General features: G+C 43.8%; 1 protein-coding gene across 4 annotated transcripts in view; it reads left to right on the top strand.

The window, feature by feature from the left end:
- ASH1L (ASH1 like histone lysine methyltransferase) overlaps positions 1 to 17,109 on the top strand; it is a 116,736-nt gene that overhangs the window by 65,965 nt on the left and 33,662 nt on the right. For all 4 annotated transcript variants that reach the window (XR_011312385.1, XM_069725901.1, XM_069725920.1 and 1 more), the window contains exons 19-20: positions 3,055 to 3,187; positions 3,260 to 3,508. Coding sequence is in view for 3 of the 4 variants with exons in the window: in XM_069725901.1 (XP_069582002.1) it covers positions 3,055 to 3,187; positions 3,260 to 3,508 (382 nt within the window). In the remaining variant the exon portion in view is untranslated. The remainder of the gene's footprint in view (positions 1 to 3,054; positions 3,188 to 3,259; positions 3,509 to 17,109) is intronic.

Here is a 17,109-nt window from a genome sequence, read left to right as displayed (position 1 = left end):
TGTATAGAGGGAGGTGGTGGGGTTGCTCCATATTATCTGTACAGAGGGAGGTGGTGGGGTCGCTTCCTATCTGTATAGAGGGAGGCGGTGGGGTCGCTCCCTGTTATCTGTATAGAGGGAGGTGGTGGGGTCGCTCCATATTACCTGTACAGAGGGAGGTGGTGGGGTCGCTTCCTATCTGTATAGAGGGAGGCTGTGGGGTCGCTCCCTGTTATCTGTATAGAGTGAGGCGGTGGGGTCTCTCCCTATTATCTGTATAGAGGGAGGCGGTGTGGTCGCTCTCTATTATCTATAGAGTGAGGCGGTGGGGTCTCTCCCTATTATCTGTATAGAGGGAGGCGGTGGGGTCGCTCCCTATTATCTGTATAGAGGGAGGCGGTGTGGTCGCTCTCTATTATCTATAGAGTGAGGCGGTGGGGTCTCTCCCTATCATCTGTATAGAGGGAGGCGGTGGGGTCGCTCCCTATTATCTAACTCACATATTCATTTGTGAAAAATATCACAAAGGAAAAACAAAATGAAGAGAAAGAGGTAGTGTTAAAAAGTATTATGTTTATTAACAATAATTAAAACCGTACACTAAAGTACACCAAACAGTGGGGAAAAGAAGACAGGGGGGGGTTTGGTTAACCACCAGACAAAATCAGGGGAGATGAACCTGCTCCATACCACCAAGGGTTAACATGGTGAGATTAACCCCAAAATATCATGTATGGTGGAATTAATGGTGATTAATGTTAATGGTGATGTGTTACCGGTGTGGAGAGTATCCCATATAAATGATATTTGCTGACACAGTGAGTCTACAGTCATGGCCAAAAGTATTCACACCCCTGCAATTCTGTCAGATAATACTCATTTTCTTCCTGAAAATGATTGCAATCACAAATTCTTTGGTATTATTATCTTCATTTAATTTGTCTTAAATGAAAAAACACAAAAGAGAATGAAGCAAAAAGCAAAACATTGATCATTTCACACAAAACTCCAAAAATGGGCCAGACAAAAGTATTGGCACCCTCAGCCTAATACTTGGTTGCACAACCTTTAGCCAAAATAACTGCGACCAACCGCTTCCGGTAACCATCAATGAGTTTCTTAGAATGCTCTGCTGAAATTTTAGACCATTCTTCTTTGGCAAACTGCTCCAGGTCCCTGATATTTGAAGGGTGCCTTCTCCAAAGTGCCATTTTAGATCTCTCCACAGGTGTTCTATGGGATTCAGGTCTGGACTCATTGCTGGCCACCTTAGAAGTCTCCAGTGCTTTCTCACAAACCATTTTCTAGTGCTTTTTGAAGTGTGTTTTGGGTCATTGTCCTGCTGGAAGACCCATGACCTCTGAGGGAGACCCAGCTTTCTCACACTGGGCCCTACATTATGCTGCAAAATTTGTTGGTGGTCTTCAGACTTCATAATGTCATGCACAAGGTCAAGCAGTCCAGTGCCAGAGGCAGCAAAGCAACCCCAAAATATCAGGGAACCTTCGCCATGTTTGACTGTAGGGACCGTGTTCTTTTCTTTGAATGCCTCTTTTTTTCTCCTGTAAACTCTATGTTGATGCCTTTGCCCAAAAAGCTCTACTTTTGTCTCATCTGACCAGAGAACATTCTTCCAAAACGTCTCGGGGTAAGAAGTGGGGTCTTCCTGGGTCTCCTACCATACTGTCCCTTTTCATTCAGACACTGACGGATAGTACGGGTTGACACTGTTGTACCCTCGGACTGCAGGGCAGCTTGAACTTGTTTGGATGTTAGTCGAGTTTCTTTATCCAACATCCGCACAATCTTGCGTTGAAATCTCTTGTCAATTTTTCTTTTCCGTCCACATCTAGGGAGGTTAGCCACAGTGCCATGGGCTTTAAACTTCTTGATAACACTGCGCACGGTAGACACAGGAACATTCAGGTCTTTGGAGATGGACTTGTAGCCTTGAGATTGCTCATGCTTCCTCACAATTTGGTTTCTCAAGTCCTCAGACAGTTCTTTGGTCTTCTTTCTTTTCTTCATGCTCAATGTGGTACACACAAGGACACAGGACAGAGGTTGAGTCAACTTTAATCCATGTCAACTGGCTGCAAGTGTTATGTAGTTATTGCCAACACCTGTTAGGTGCCACAGGTAAGTTACAGGTGCTGTTAATTACACAAATTAGAGAAGCATCACATGATTTTTCAAAAGGTGCCAATACTTTTGTCCGCCCCCTTTTTTATGTTTGGTGTGGAATTATATCCAATTTGGCTTTAGGACAATTCTTTTTGTGTTTTTTCATTTAAGACAAATTAAATGAAGATAATAATACCAAATAATTTGTGTTTGCAATCATTTTCAGGAAGAAACTGAGTATTATCTGACAGAATTGCAGGGGTGTGAATACTTTTGGCCATGACTGTATATATATATACAGTAGTGCAAAAGATATATTGCTAACAGGCTGGAAGATAAACCCACTACAAAAGATCAGAAAAAGAGAAGGAAAAGTTCCTACCCAGGGGGGAGGGGAAACTCATACGAATGGTCAATTACCTGTGGTATGGATAGAAATACAAAGGTGCCTGACGCAGGTGGTAGAGAGCAGGTGCGGATCCCCGGCGCCCGGCAAGTGCTGTTTCGCCGTAGCTTCTTCCAGTATAGAGGGAGGCGGTGTGGTCGCTCCATATTATCTGTATAGAGGGAGGTGGTGGGGTCGCTCCCTATTATCTGTATAGAGAGAGGCGATTGGGTCGCTCCCTATTATCTGTACAGACGGCGGTGGTGTGGTCGCTCCCTATTATCTGTATAGAGGAAGGCAGTGGGGTCGCTCCATATTATCTGTATTGAGTGCAGCGGTGGGGTCGCTCCCTATTATCTGTATAGAGGGAGGCGGTGGAGTCGCTCTCTTTTTGTATAGAGTGCAGTGGTGGGGTTGCTGTCTTTTTGTATAGAGTGCAGCAGTGGGGGTCGCTCTCTTTTTTTTATAAAGTGCAGCGTTGGGGGGCGCTCTCTATATGTATAGGGGTCTGCTGTGGGGTTATGTCCCACCCCTGGGTGGACTTACAGTAGTTGCTTCCGTTGCAGGAACCCTTACTACTATGAGAAGGTTGGCGATCCCCTCGATCTGCTGACGGTTGAGAAACAGATTTTAAGCGGATTCTACAAGACAGTCGAAGCCTTTGACACAGACATGTTGAAAGTTTTCCGTAACGCAGAGGTAAGTCACACTTGGGGCTGGTTTCTAATTAAGGGAAACCGAATGTGAAGATAAAATCTTGCCATTTACCAGAAATATCACGGGAGGAAGTCCGCTATCGGGAGAGATGTGTGTCGGCTCCGGAAGGCTTATTATAGTGCTCGCCACGAGTCTGCTGCACAGATCGATGAAATTATGGGGGAGACCGCTAGTGAAGCAGACAGCAGCGAGAACTCCCTGTGCGACAAAGATGGAAGCCATGAGAAGGAGGATGACATCATCCGCTGCATATGTGATCTCTACAAGGATGAAGGACTAATGATTCAGTGTGAGAAATGTATGGTGAGTATACAGAGGTCAACTTGTGTGTATAACTAGTATATGGAGGATGGTGTGTGTTTGACTAGTATATGGAGGACGGTGTGTGTATGACTAGTATATGGAGGATGGTGTGTGTATGACTAGTATACGGAGGATGGTGTGTGACTAGTATACAGAAGATGGTGTGTGTATGACTAGTATATGGAGGATGGTGTGTGCATGACTAGTATATGGCGGATGTTGTGTGTGTGTTTGACTAGTATATGGAGGACGGTGTGTGTATGACTAGTATATGGAGGACGGTGTGTGTATGACTAGTATATGAAGGATGGTGTGTGTATGACTAGTATACGGAGGATGGTGTGTGTATGACTAGTATACGGAGGATGGTGTGTGTGACTAGTATATGGAGGATGGTGTGTGTATGACTAGTATACGGAGGATGGTGTGTGTGACTAGTATATGGTGGATGTGGTGTGTGTGTATGACTATTATATGGAGGATGGTGTGTGTATGACTAGTATATGAAGGATGGTGTGTGTATGACTAGTATACGGAGGATGGTGTGTGTATGACTAGTATATGGAGGATGGTGTGTGTATGACTAGTATACGGAGGATGGTGTGTGTATGACTAGTAAATGGAGGATGGTGTGTGTATGACTAGTATATGGCGGATGTTGTGTGTGTTTGTGTGTATGACTAGTATATGAAGGATGGTGTGTGTATGACTAGTATACGGAGGATGGTGTGTGTATGACTAATATATGGAGGATGGTGTGTGTATGACTAGTATACGGAGGATGGTGTGTGTATGACTAGTATATGGAGGATGGTGTGTGTATGACTAGTATACGGAGGATGGTGTGTGTATGACTAGTATATGGCGGATGTTGTGTGTGTGTATGACTAGTATATGGAGGATGGTGTGTGTATGACTAGTATATGGCGGATGTGTGTGTGTATGACTAGTATACGGAGGATGGTGTATGTATGACTAGTATACGGAGGATGGTGTGTGTATGACTAGTATATGGAGGATGGTGTGTGTATGACTAGTATATGGCGGATGTGTGTGTGTATGACTAGTATATGGAGGATGGTGTGTGTATGACTAGTATATGGCGGATGTGTGTGTGTATGACTAGTATATGGCGGATGTGTGTGTGTATGACTAGTATACGGAGGATGGTGTATGTATGACTAGTATACGGAGGATGGTGTGTGTATGACTAGTATACAGAGAATGGTGTGTGTGTATGATTAGTATATGGCGGATGTGTGTGTGTGTGTGTATGACTAGTTATGGATGATGGTGTGTGTATGGCTTTTATACAGAGATAGTGGATGTGTATGGCTAGTATACTGAGGTATTGCCTCTTGATATATACTGTAATATGCAGTTGGAGTGGTATAATCACTCTATATTCTCCGGTAATGTGCAGTATGAGCGGTGTACATGCAATATATCCTCCTATAATGTGAAATATGAGCACTGTATATCCTCTTGTTATATCTTGTAATGTGCAGTATGAGCCGTGTATATACCGTAAGTATATCCTCCTGATATACAGTGGGGAAAAAAGGATTTAGTCAGCTACCAATTGTGCAAGTTCTCCCACTTAAAAAGATGAGATGCCTGTAATTGACATCATAGGTAGACCACAACTATGAGAGTCAAAATGAGAAAACAAATCCAGAAAATCACCTTGTCTGATTTAGCAAGATTTATTTTGCAAATTATGGTGGAAAATAAGTATTTGGTCATTAACAAAAGTTCATCTTAATATTTTGTTATATATCATTTGTTGGCACTGACAGGGCAAACGTTTTCTGTAAGTCTTCACAAGGTTGGCACACACTCTTGGTGGTAGGTTGGCCCATTCTTCCATGCAGATCTCCTCTAGAGCAGTGATGTTTTGGGCCTGTCGCTGGGCAACACGGACTTTGTGGAGACTGAATAGGCCACTCCCAGACCTTCATATGCTTCTTACGAAGCCACTCCTTCGTTGCCCTGGCGGTGTGCTTTGGATCACTATCATGCTGAAAGACCCATCCACGTTTCATCTTCAATGCCCTTGCTGATGGAAGGAGGTTTGCACTCAAAATCTCACGATACATGGCCTCATTCATTCTTTCATGTACATGGATCAGTCATCCTGGTCCCTTTGCAGTGAAACAGCCCCAAAGCATGATGTTGCCACCCCCATGCTTCACAGTAGGCATAGTGTTCTTTGGATGCACCTCGGCATTCTGTCTCCTCCAAGCACGACGAGTTTTGTTTCTACCAAACAGTTCTACTTTGGTTTCATCACCAATACTCTTCTGGATAATCCAAATGCTCTCTAACAAACTTCAGACAGGCCCAGACATGTACTGGCTTAAGCAGGGGGACACGTCTGCACTGCAGTATCTGAGTCCCTGGCGGCATAGTGTGTTACTGATGGTAGCCTTTGTTACGGTGGTCCCAGCTCTATGCAGGTCATTCACTAGGTCCCCCGTGTGGTTCTGGGATTTTTCCTCATTTTTCTTGTGATTATTTTGACCCCACGGGGTGAGAACTTGCCTGGAGCCCTAGATCGAGGGAGATTATCAGTGGTCTTGTATGTCTTCCATTTTCTTATTATTGCTCCCACTGTTGATCACACTAAGCTGCTTGCCTATTGCAGATTCAGTCTTCCCAGCCTGGTGCAGGTCTACAATTTTGTTTCTGGTGTCCTTCGACAGCTCTTTGGTCTTCACCGTAGTCGAGTTTGGAGTGTGACTGTTAGAGGTTGTGAACAGGTGTCTTATGTACTAATAACAAGTTCAAACAGGTGCCATTACTACAGGTAATGAGTGGAGGACAGAGGAACCTCTTAAAGAAGAAGTTACAGGTCTGTGAGAGACAGAAATCTAGCATGTTTTTAGGTGACCAAATACCTTATGTACTCGAGTATAAGCCGAGATTTTCAACCCATTGTTTTAGGCTGAAAGTGCCCCTCTCGGCTTATACTCGAGTCACCCCCACTGGTCTGTCTCCCCCAGTCCGTCTCTCTTCCCAGAGGGTGTTTCTTACCCCCTCCTTCACAGCAGCAGCGGCGGTGGAGCATGCGATCCTGGCATGTATTGAGTCCCAGAGTTAGCGGTGTGCTGGTATGGTATGGAGCAAGCAGTAGCCGTGCGACAGGTAGAGGTTGCGGGCGGTATGTATTTTCAGTGCCATACGCTTCACTTCCAGTGATATCACGAATATTCATAAGCCATAATGAGCGGGACTGGAAGTGAAATTGCGCAGCGAAAATACAGGCTGCCCGCAACCTCCACCTGCCAAATGGCTACCGCTTGCCTCCACGACTGCTACTGCTGCTCCATACGTTACTGACACGCCGCTACCTCCGGGACGCCATACATGACAGGATGGCGCTACACCGCTGCTGCTGTGAAGAAGTGGGTAAGAAACACCCCCGTGGAAGACTCGTGGTCCGACAGGGAGAGGGGAGACTCATGGATCCAGTAGCTGCTGCATCTCCCTACTTGGCGTATACTCGAATCAATAAGTTTTCGAGGTAAAATTAGGTACGTCGGCTTATGCTCGGGTCAGCTTATACAGTACTTACCGTATATGCTCGAGTATAAGCCCACCTGAGTATAAGCCGAAACCCCTAATTTTTCCACAAAAACTGGGAAATCTTATTGACTTGAGTATAAGCCTAGAATAGGAAATGCAGCAACTACTGGTAAATTTCAAAAATAAAAATAAAAATACTAGATTGTGGCCCGATTCGAACGCATCGGGTATTCTAGAATATGCATGTCCCCGTAGTATATGGACAATGATGATTCCAGAATTCGCGGCAGACTGTGCCCGTCGCTGATTGGTCGAGGCAACCTTTATGACATCATCGTCGCCATGGCAACCATTATGACATGTACGTCGATACTTTGCCCATCGCTGAATCAGAAATGTGAGATGTCTACGTCCTTTATGACATCATCGTCGCTGTGCCCGTTGCTGATTGGTCGAAGCCTGGCGGCCTCGACCAATCAGAGACGCAGGATTTCTACGTCCTTTATGACATCATCGTCGCTGTGCCCGTTGCTGATTGGTCGAGGCCTGGCGGCCTCGACCAATCAGAGACGCGGGATTTCTACGTCGATGCTGTGCCGGTCTCTGATTGGTCGAGGCCTGGCGGCCTCGACCAATCAGAGAGCCAGGATTTCCAGGACAGACAGAAAGACAGACAGACGGAAAAACCCTTAGGCAATTATATATATAGATATAATATATTATACAGTACAGACCAAAAGTTTGGACACACCTTCTCATTTAAAGATTTTTCTGTATTTTCATGACTATGAAAATTGTACATTCACACTGAGGGCATCAAAACTATGAATTAACACTTGTGGAATTATATACTTAACAAAAAAGTGTGAAACACCTGAAATTATGTCTTACATTCTAGGTTCTTCAAAGTAGCCACCTTTTGCTTTGATGACTGCTTTGCACATTCTTGCCATTCTCTTGATGAGCTTCAAGAGGTTGTCACCAGGAATGGTTGTCACTTCACAGGTGTGCCCTGTCAGGTTTAATAAGTGGGATTTCTTGCCTTATAAATAGGTTTGGGACCATCAGTTGTGTTGTGCAGAAGTGTGGTGGATATACAGCTGATTGTCCTACTGAATAGACTGTTAGAATTTGTACTATGGCATGAAAAAGCAGCTAAGTAAAGAAAAACGAGTGGCCATCATTACTTTAAGAAATGAAGGTTAGTCAGTCCGAAAAATTGGGAAAACTTTGAAAGTGTCCCCAAGTGCAGTTGCAAAAACCATCAAGCGCTACAAAGAAACTGGCTCACATGAGGACCACCCCAGGAAAGGAAGACCAAGAGTCACCTCTGCTTCTGAGGATAAGTTTATCCAAGTCACCAGCCTCAGAAATCACAGGTTAACAGCAGCTTAGATTAGAGACCAGGTCAATGCCACACAGAGTTCTAGCAGCAGACACATCTCTACAACAACTGTAAAGAGGAGACTTTGTGCAGCAGGCCTTCATGGCAAAATAGCTGCTAGGAAACCACTGCTAAGGACAGGCAACAAGCAGAAGAGACTTGTTTGGGCTAAAGAACTCAAGGAATGGACATTAGACCAGTGGAAATCTGTGCTTTGGTCTGATGAGTCCAAATTTGAGATCTTTGGTTCCAACCACCGTGTCTTTGTGCGACGCAGAAAAGGTGAACGGATGGACTCTACGAGGGGCGATCCAAAAGTAATAATAATCAATACTAAACACAATGAATATAAGAACATCTAATTCCACCAAAAAATATCCATCAAAGTGGATCACTCTAATGATACATATACTACACAAGGGAATTTCAATTGATGAAAAAAACCCAAAAAGAGTGTTTATACAAAAGATATAAATTTATTTCAACATAAAATATACATAATTATAACAAGGTAAAGCTAATCATGCAGGGTAGGGGGAGTTGCTATCCACATATCACAATGGTATAGATACGATCAATAAGTAGCCGAATCCAGGTAAAAAGTACCAGAAAAAATTACCAATAGATACCATAATGTAGTAACAGGCATATATTAAGCAGCGCAGATGTAGAGAGATCTAAATTAGCCTAGTAAGATCAGCGTAAATCCATAGACATAAAGTGACATAGTGCAAAATGTAATAGGTTACAGCAAGTGCTGTGTCTAGGGATAACGCTATAATACCAATAGGCTATTCAATGAACATAGTATGCTTGCATAGATTACCTATTCAGAAGTGTGGTAACCGGACCCCTGCCTGCCGCTTCAACGCGCGTTTCGCCGATCTTCTTCATCTTCTTACGCTGATCTTACTAGGCTAATTTAGATCTCTCTACATCTGTGCTGCTTAATATATGCCTGTTACTACATTATGGTATCTATTGGTAATTTTTTCTGGTACTCTTTACCTGGATTCGGCTACTTATTGATCGTATCTATACCATTGTGATATGTGGATAGCTACTCCCCCTACCCTGCATGATTAGCTTTACCTTGTTATAATTATGTATATTTTATGTTGAAATAAATTTATATCTTTTGTATAAACACTCTTTTTGGGTTTTTTTCATCAATTGAAATTCCCTTGTGTAGTACACAATGAATATAGTCAAAAAATTTTTTTTATTTTTTTTACATAGTCTCCTAACAAGTCTATACATTTAGTCCATCTCTTTTCTAAACTTAGAATTCCCTTATAAAAAATTCTTGATCTTGACCCTCAAAAAAATCCCCAATAGCGGTTATCACGTCGCTATTGTCATCAAATTTCTTGCCCCGGAGGTGTTCCTTGAGCCGAGGAAAGAGAAAGAAGTCACTGGGGGCTAGATCTGGCCAATAGGGGGGGTGTTCCACCCGTTCAAAGCCCGCTTCTTGAATGGTAGCCATGGCAACTGCAGCTTTGTGAGCCGGCGCGTTATCTTGGTGAAACAGCACTCCAGCCCGCAGTTTGCTGCTCCTTTTCTCCTTGATAGCCTCCCACAATCTTCTTAATTGTTCTGCGTAGTAGGAGCCTGTAATAGTGGCTCCTTCTCCAAATAGTCCACCATAATAATTCCTTTAGCGTCCCAAAAAACGGACGCCATAACCTTTCCTGCTGAGCTTGACACTTTGAATTTCTTCGGCGTCGGTTCGTCGGCTCGTTTCCACGTCATCGATTGTTGTTTAGTTTCAGGATCAAAGTGGTGGATCCAGGTCTTGTCCATGGTCAAAAAACGTGACAAAAAATTTTCCTTGTCTGCTTGGAACTTTTCGAGATTTGCTATTGAAATGTCAACTCGTTTCTTCTTTTGCTTGTCGTTTAACATTTTTGGCACCCAACGCGCGGAGACCTTTCTCATATGCAATTCTTTTGCAAGGATTCTTTGAATACTGCCATATGAGATCCCTGTGACCTCAGCTACATGCCTGATAGTCACTCTTCAATCTGCCAATACAACTTCTTCAACTTTTTTCACGTTTTCTTCATTGAGTGACGTGGATGGGCGTCCTTCACGATGTTCATCTTCCGTCGATGTTCTTCCCAGCTTAAATTCCTTGGCCCAGCATGCAACTGTGGAATATGGAGGAGAAGAGTATACTGCCATACGAGATCCCTGTGACCTCAGCTACATGCCTGATAGTCACTCTTCAATCTGCCAATACAACTTCTTCAACTTTTTTCACGTTTTCTTCATTGAGGGACGTGGATGGGCGTCCTTCACGATGTTCATCTTCCGTCGATGTTCTTCCCAGCTTAAATTCCTTGGCCCAGCATGCAACTGTGGAATATGGAGGAGAAGAGTCCCCCAATGTTTCCACCAAGTCGCTGTGTATGTCTTTGGTAGTCATTTTTTTCAAGCAGAGGTATTTGATGACAGCTCTGAGCTCGTTTTTTTTCCATTTTGATGTTCACTCTTCAGCAGTTCATATTCAAATGAATGTAGCTCCCGGGAATCGTGGTCTATTTAAGTGATTTTTTTTCCTGGACTAGTGGGTACCTAAGAGAGAAGAAAACATTTTATTTTAATTTCTGTGTGCAACAGAAATAATCGATTATCATTACTTTTGGATAGCCCCTCGTACATGCCTGTTCCCACGTGAAGCATGGAGGTGTGATGGTGTGGGGGTGCTTTGCTGGTGACACCAGCAAAACTGAAGGCAAAATTGAAGGCATACTGAACCAGCTTGGCTACCACATCATCTTGCAGCGGCATGCTATTTCATCCGGTTTGTGTTTAGTTGGACCATCATTTGTTTTTCAACAGGACAATGACCCTAAACACACCTCCAGGATGTGTAAGGGATATTTGACCAAGAAAGAGAGTGATGGGGTGCTAAGCCAGATGACCTCGCCTCCAGAGTCACCAGACCTGAACCCAATCGAGATGGTTTGGGCTGAGCTGGACCGCAGAGTGAAGGCAAAAGGGCCAACAAGTGCTAAGCACCTCCAAGATAGTTGGAAGACCATTCCCGGTGACTACCTCTTGAAGCTCATCAAGAGAATGCCAAGAGTGTGCAAAGCAGTCATCAAAGCAAAAGGTGTCTACTTTGAAGAACCTAGAATATAAGACATAATTTCAGTTGTTTCACGCTTTTTTCTTAAGTGTAATTCCACATGTGTTAATTCATAGTTTTGATGCCTTCAGTGTGAATTTACAATTTTCATAGTCATGAAAATATAGAAAAATCTTTAAATGAGGTGTGTCCAAACTTTTGGTCTGTACTGTACATATAAAGTACAGACCAAAAGTTTGGACACACCTCATTTAAAGATTTTTTTGTATTTTCATGACTATGAAAATTGTACAGTCACCCTGAAGGCATCAAAACTATGAATTAACACATGTGGAATCATATGCTTAACAAAAAAGTGTGAAACGACTGAAATTATGTCTTATATTCTAGGTTCTTCAAAGTAGCCACCTTTTGCTTTGATGACTGCTTTGCACATTCTTGCCATTCTCTTGATGAGCTTCAAGAGGTAGTCACCGGGAATGGTTTTCAATTCACAGGTGTGCCCTGTCAGGTTTAATAAGTGGGATTTCTTGCCTTATAAATGGGGTTGGGACCATCAGTTGTGTTGTGCAGAAGTCTGGTGGATACACAGCTGATAGTCCTACTGAATAGACTGTTAGCTCCTTTTTTCTTGCCATAATACAAATTCTAAGTAAAGAAAAATGAGTGGCCATCATTACTTTAAGAAATGAAGGTCAGTCAGTCCAAAAAATTGGGCAACCTTTGAAAGTGTCCCAAGTGCAGTGGCAAAAACCATCAAGCGCTACAAAGAAACTGGCTCACATGAGGACCGCCCCAGGAAAGGATGACCAAGAGTCACCTCTGCTTCTGAGGATAAGTTTATCCGAGTCACCCGACTCAGAAATCGCAGGTTAACAGCAGCTTAGATTAGAGACCAGGTCAATGCCACACAGAGTTCTAGCAGAATACACATCTCTACAACAACTGTTAAGAGGAGACTTTGTGCAGCAGGCCTTCATGGTAAAAAAGCTGCTAGGAAACCACTGCTAAGGACAGGCAACAAGCAGAAGAGACTTGTTTGGGCTAAAGAACACAAGGAGTGGACATTAGACCAGTGGAAAATCTGTGCTTTGGTCTGATGAGTCCAAATTTGAGCTCTTTGGTTCCAACCACCGTGTCTTTGTGCGACGCAGAAAAGGTGAATGGATGGACTCTGCATGCCTGGTTCCAACCGTGAAGCATGGAGGAGGAGGTGTGATGGTGTGGAGGTGCTTTGCTGGTGACACTGTTGGGGATTTATTCAAAATTGAAGGCAAACTGAACCAGCATGGCTACCACAGCATCTTGCAGCGGCATGCTATTCCATCCGGTTTGCGTTTAGTTGGACCATCATTTATTTTTCAACAGGACAATGACCCCAAACACACCTCCAGGTTATGTAAGGGCTATTTGACCAAGAAGGAGAGTGATGGGGTGCTACGCCAGATCACCTGGTCTCCACAGTCACCAGACCGGAGCCCAATCGAGATGGTTTGGGGTGAGCTGGACCGCAGAGTGAAGGCAAAAGGGCCAACAAGTGCTAAGCATCTTTGGGAACTCCTTCAAGATTGTTGGAAGACCATTCCTGGTGACTACCTCTTGAAGCTCATCAAAAGAATGCCAATGGTGTGCAAAGCAGTCATCAAAGCAAAAGGTGGCTACCTTGAAGAACCTAGAATATGACATAATTTCAGTTGTTTCACACTTTTTTCTTAAGTATATAATTTCACATGTGTTAATTCATAGTTTTGATGCCTTCAGTGTGAATGTGCAATTTTCATAGTCATGAAAATACAGAAAAATCTTTAAATGAGAAGGTGTGTCCAAACTTTTGGTCTGTACTGTATATATATTAGGTGGTGGCCCGATTCTAACGCATCGGGTATTCTAGAATATGCATGTCCACGTAGTATATTGGCCAGCCACGTAGTATATTGCCCAGTCACATACTATATTGCCCAGCGACGTAGTATATTGCCCAGGCACGTAGTACAGTATATTGCACAGTGACGTAGTATACAGCACAGAGCCACGTGGTATATTGCCCAGTCGCATAGTATACAGCACAGAGCCACGTAGTATATTGCCCAGCCACGTAGTATATTGCCCAGTTACGTATGTTTAGAGTGTAAAAATATAAAAAAAAAACATATACTCTCCATCCGAAGAGCCCCTTGTAGTTCCGGCGCTTGTGTACGGTGCACCCGGCAGCTTCCGGTTCCAGGATTGGTATGAGCGCAGGACCTTCCATGACATCGCGGTCGCATGACCGTGACGTCATGGAAGGTCCTTCTCCCATAGCATCTTTGGAAGCGGAACCTGCCGCTTGCAGTGCCGAGGAGAGGACGCGACGGCGGAGGGTGAGTATAACGTTTTATTTTTTATTATTATTATTATTTTTAACATTAGATCGTTTTACTATTGATACTGCATACACAGCATAAATAGTAAAAAAGTTGGTCACACAGGGTTTAATAGCTGCAAAACCGGAGTGCGTTACACCGCGCTCCGGTAACGCTGGCATTAACCCTGTGTGAGGGCTGACTGGAGGGGAGTATGGAGCAGGCATTGACTGACTGCGTGGAGGAAAGAACGGCCATATTGCCGCCGGACTGCGGGCGTCGCTGATTGGTCGTGGCAATGTTCGTGGGCGTTTTGCCACGACCAATCAGCGACTTGGATTCCATGACAGACAAGGCCACGACCAATGAATATCCGTGACAGAAGGACAGACAGAAAGACGGAAGTGACCCTTAGACAATGTAGCATCTGTCCTGAAGGCAAGTCACACCTAGGTGTTAATAGGTACTTCCTTGGGACAAGTAAGACCTCTGTCTCCAGATCTCACCAGGAGGCCTAGCTAGAGCCAAGAACAAAGGAACACTTGACACCTCCTAGTGCTTGGAGGGGAGATGTTAATTGCTTGAGGGTTAGCTATTCCTGGGAACCATCTCGCAAGTGTATCCAGAGGAAAATAATATATATTCATTAGTAGCGCGGCCGTGGCCCAATCAAACAGGCAGCAGTTATGATATTGGCCTGAGGGGCCGGTCTAGAAACCTGACGTCAGACCAAAGTTATAAATTTAGGCTGCAGACAGAATTGTGTTCACATGTGAGGGCAGCCTGAGAAGCTGGTGTGATCCAATCTATATTCACCCCCCCTCCGGGAGCAGAAGCAGACTACCAGTTAGATGATTTCTGTAAGTTTATCCTGTTTATTTTGACATTGTTTGCATAAGTTGTATGTCTTTTTATTATCCTATTTTTATACCTTTTTCTTATTGTAAGCATTGAACCTTTTGCTATTACAGTATAAAACTTTAATAAGTTGAACCTTGAATGTTCTAAAGAATCCATAGCCTAGAGGTGTGCGAGCCTTATGAGTGATAAACATATTTTTATTAGTTATTCCTGGGACTCATTGCCCGTGTCTTCGATGAGTGGTGGCAGCGCGTATGAGCGGGTGTGTGGCCTGGGTTGGTGTGTGATTTATGCTCCCATTACAGCATAGGACAGAGGTTGAATGCTGGACTGAGAGTGGGGAGATAGATTAACCCTTGCAGGCACAACCCCAAGTCACGTGTGAGAGCAGGCACGTGACGAATAAGTGACACCACGGAGAAGGGATCCGTGACAGATACCAATAAAAGTAAAATTAATTGAGACATCAGTAGGTTAAATGCTTTTGAATATCCATATTGAATCAGGAGCCCCATATAATGCTCCATACATTTCATGATGAGCTCCATACAAAATATATGCCCCATATAATGCTGCACAAAGGTTAATAATGGCCCCATAAGATGCTCCATATTAAAATATGCCCCATATAATGCTGCATAGAAGGTTAATGATGGCCCCCTAAGATGCTCCATACAAAAATATGCCCCATATAATGCTGCACAAAGCTTAATGATGGCCCCATAACATGCTCCATACAAAACATATGCCCCATATAATGCTGCACAAAGGTTAATGATGGCGCCATGAGCAGGCGGGGACATCGACGCGCTATGGGGGTCAGGTGCCAGTGTCGCCACTGGCTCAGGTCCCTGGCACTTGCGATATTCACCTGTCCCCATTCCACCGCCTCATTCCGCTGTGTCTTCCGCATCCTCTGGCTGTGACTGTTCAGTCATAGGGCATGCACTAAACACGTCATCTCGCCCTATGACCTGAATGTCACAGCCAGAGGACGTGGAAGACAGAGTGCGGCGGTGGAATGGGGACAGGTGAATATCGCATGGCTCACCCTGCCCCATCATACTCACCCCCTTCTGGCACGGCCTCTGCAAGTCCCTGCTTCTCCGATGGTCTCCGGAGCCGGCAGCTTGTTCCTGTGTTCAGCGGTCACATGGTACCGCTCATTAAATTAATGAATATGTGCTCCACACCTATGGGAGGGGAGTCGCGTCCATATTCGTTACTTTACCACGTGACTGCTGAACACAGGAAGAGCTGCCGGAGACCATTGGAGAAGCAGGGACGTGCATAGACAGCGCCAGGAAGGGATGAGTATGATGTGAGAGCTGCCGCTCCCCCTTCCCCTCCGACCCCCTGGGACGATAACTCGAGTATAAGCTGAGGGGCACTTTCAGCCTAAAAAAATGGGCTGAAAATCTCAGTTTATACTCAAGTATATACGGTATTTTCCATCATAATTTGCAAAATATATCTTGTTGAATCAGACAAGGTGATTTTCTGGATTTGTTTTCTCATTTTGACTCTCATAGTTGTGGTCTACCTACTATGTCAATTACAGGCCTCTCATCTTTTTAAGTGGGTGAACTTGCACAATTGGTCACTGACTAAATACTTTTTTTCCCCACTGTATGCTGTAATGTGCTGTATGAGCGGTGTATATACTGTGTATCATCTTGATATATCCTGTAATGTGCAGTATATATACTGTATATCCTCATGTAATATGCTGTATGAGCCGTGTATATACTCTGATATACAGTATATACCACTCATACAGTACATTACAGCATATATCAGAGTATATACACGGCTCATACAGCACATTACATGAGGATATATAGGATATACACCGCTCATACTGCACATTACAGGAGACAGGAGGATATACAGTGAATACCCCACTCATACTGCACATTAAAGGAGACTGGAGGATATACAGTATATGCACCGCTCATACAGTACATTACAGCATATATCGTCCGGTCTCCTGTAATGTGCTGTATAGGCAGTGTATGTATTGCATATCATCCTCTCTCCTGTAATGTGCTGTTTGATCGGTGTATATACTGTATGTCATCCTGATGTATGCTATAATGTGCTGTTTGAGCGGTATATATACTGTATGTCATCCTGATGTATGCTATAATGTGCTGTATGAGCGGTGTATATACTGGATATCATCCTGTCTCCTGTAATTTGCTGTTTGAGTGGTTTATATTTTGTATATTCTCCTGATATATGCTTTAATGTGCTGTATGAGTGGTGTATATACTATATATCATCCTGTCTCCTGTAATGTGCTGGATGAGCGGTGTATGTACTGTATATCCAGAAAAAAGGGCCAAATACCAAATGCTCATCCATAGAAGCATAAATATCCAACCAAAAA

Source organism: Ranitomeya imitator, chromosome 1, assembly GCF_032444005.1.
Source record: "Ranitomeya imitator isolate aRanImi1 chromosome 1, aRanImi1.pri, whole genome shotgun sequence".
Taxonomy (NCBI): domain Eukaryota; kingdom Metazoa; phylum Chordata; class Amphibia; order Anura; family Dendrobatidae; genus Ranitomeya; species Ranitomeya imitator.
Note: the sequence above shows the minus strand (reverse complement) of the source record. Positions and strands in the feature narration are given on the sequence as shown.